At 39.8% G+C, this 2,482-nt stretch overlaps 1 protein-coding gene across 5 annotated transcripts in view; it reads left to right on the forward strand.

The window, feature by feature from the left end:
• The first annotated feature begins 48 nt into the window (after window positions 1–48).
• The window catches only part of MDM2 (MDM2 proto-oncogene), a 31,534-nt gene continuing 29,100 nt past the window's right edge, over window positions 49–2,482 (forward strand). Inside the window, exons 1-2 of one of the 5 annotated variants that reach the window (XM_014587380.2) lie at window positions 49–324; window positions 464–548. In XM_014587380.2, coding sequence (XP_014442866.1) covers window positions 468–548 — 81 coding nt within the window. In that variant the 5' untranslated portion in view covers window positions 49–324; window positions 464–467. Of the gene's footprint in view, window positions 325–463; window positions 549–1,814; window positions 2,065–2,482 lie in introns of those variants that run through there. The other 4 variants (XM_006147291.3, XM_006147292.3, XM_014587381.2 and 1 more) reach the window with 4 other exon arrangements.

Here is a 2,482-nt window from a genome sequence, read left to right on the forward strand (position 1 = left end):
GGTCTCCCTGGGAGCCGGGAAGTCACGTGGGCGGGGGCCGCGGAGCTGGTCGCCGAATGACAGGTGCCTCTGCAGCCGCCTGTCTGAACCGGTCGCCGAGACTGGGCGAGATCGGGCTGGTTCGTGGGCAGGTTGACTCAGCTTTTCCTTCTGGGCTGGTCAAGTTCGGACACGTTCCGAGCGTGCAGGGGAAGGAGCTAAGTCCTGACTTGTCTCCAGCTGCGGCTATTTAAACCGCGCGTCCGCCCGGCGCACTCACTGGCGTTCGCGGAGAGCGGCGATTCCGGACCTGCGGCCTCAGCCACCTGCTCTCCACTGCTCCAGGTAAGGGCCGTCTGCGTTCGTTCTCGTGCAGGCCTCCGCGAAACGCGCTGCGGATCGCTTCTATACGCGATTCTTTTTACACAGACGCTTCATTATTTCAAGTTTTTATCGTGTGTATGTGTGTTTGTTTTACTTGTAGGCAAATGTGCAATACCAATATGTCTGTGTCTACTGATGGTGCTGGAGGCACCTCACAGATTCCAGCTTCGGAACAGGAGACCCTGGTTGGTATTTTTGTCTCAAGTGTCACTTCTCAAAATGGTTCATTTTATGAGGTGATCAACTAAATTCCATAGGCTTGAGTGACAGCATGGTTTTTTCGATGACATTGTAGGAATGGGGCTTAAACTGTATCTCAGGCCTGGCTGCGACATTGCTTGTTAGGAATCATTATTTTCTTAGCCTTTTACCACTTGGTCATGGAAAATGATTTTATGTTCTTAAACGTGGATGCTTGATGTTGTTTATTCATGACCAGTTTTTGTTTCTGCTTTAGCCTTTTGGTATTTTACTTTTAAAATAGTTTCCTTAAAAGTAACAAAACTCAGGTTTGTTACGAAGATTTTAGGTAGGTGTTACAGAAATGTATAAAAACTGAAAATTCCAGGCTTTCTTCCATGTCTCCTAGACTTTTTCCTGTGTGCATACCCTCATATGAAATAAACATGTGAGTTTAAATCTATTACTGTTCCACATGTTCTGTTCTACTAAAATAGTGTAAAACTAGAAGTATATTGCAGCTTGCATCCTTGTCATAAAATCTACAGAATTGTTTTTCATGGCAGCATAGTATTCCACAGACTCAGTGTACCATATTTTATTACTAATGTGTTTATTGATAGATTTTTTTTTTAGAGGTCACCACACGTTTTTGAGTATTACAAATAGTGTTGCTGTGTTCATGCATCTTAACACAAATGCTATGTGACTATTTCTGTAAGAAAGGTTTAAATAAGTAGTACTCCTGAATCCTAAATTATACACGTATTTGATTGAGAACTTGGCCCTCAAAAGGTAGCAGTTTTCACTCTTGCCAACCTTTATTCGTTACTAACCTTTAATTATTATTTTGCCATTTGGGGGACAAAAGTTACTGTGCCACTATTTAACATTTTATTTCCCAAGTCTCTGGTGAGGCTAAGCATTTCTTCATTTGTTAAATGACTTGTTTCTCCTGGGATTTGCCCAGCTCTGACTATTTTTCTTTTAGTTTTTTTTGCATTTATTAATAATGATTTGAGTAGTTCTTTGTCTTCTAAGTGTATATGACTTTGGCTGTTCACAGATGTTGTATTTAACTTTATGTATTTTTATAAAGTCAGATTTCTTGACTCTTGTTGACTTTAAAATTTCATACTGTGTTTTGGAAGAACTTTCCCATCTCAAGATTATTAGATATAGTGCTGTATTTTCTAGTGCTTTTAATTTTCACATCCATATCTTCACCTGGGATTTATTTTTATTTATTTTTATTTTATTTTATTTTATAGCTAGAGGGCACGCGCACTCGCCAGAGAGAGAGAGAGCGAGCAAGAAAGCACCTCTGATGGGGAACGGATATGCCGCAATTATTTTTCCTCCAGCTTTCTATCCCATCAGAAGTTGGGCGCGCATGCACCAATATGTTTTTAAACTGCTGGTACGGAGGTTTGAATTGCAGTCGGCTTGTGTGACCCGGTTCCTGTGCACAGAGCTTAACCCACGGTGCATTGGACCAGCCTCATCGTTTTATTCTTAAATGTAAGATGAGGAATGGTATTGCCTTATATAGTAGTTTTATTAATGCATATCTTTTAATAAACTGATAGCCTTCTATTGACATTTTAAATTAGGGTTATTTTACATAATTTGAAGTTGATGCAGCATATGTAAAAGTTGAGAAAAATGTGATTTTTAGGTTTTTTTTCTGAGACAGTTCATTCTCAGTACATAAGTACATAAGTAAGCATATTTTTGAAAAGCATGTGATTCAGTTCTACATCTATTATATATCTTAAGTTATTAGGTAATGTCTGTTGGTTAGCTAGAAGTAGATCATTTTATTAAATCTAGTTTTTTTTTTTTTTTTTCCCCCCTTAGGTTTTTGCTGTAGGGTGTGTGTACTCACCAAAGAGAGAGAGGGAAAGTAAGCAATCACCCCCAGGGGAGCTGGCCAACA

The sequence above is a fragment of the Tupaia chinensis genome, unplaced genomic scaffold (genome assembly GCF_000334495.1).
Source record: "Tupaia chinensis unplaced genomic scaffold, TupChi_1.0 Scaffold000208_1, whole genome shotgun sequence".
Lineage (NCBI taxonomy): Eukaryota > Metazoa > Chordata > Mammalia > Scandentia > Tupaiidae > Tupaia > Tupaia belangeri.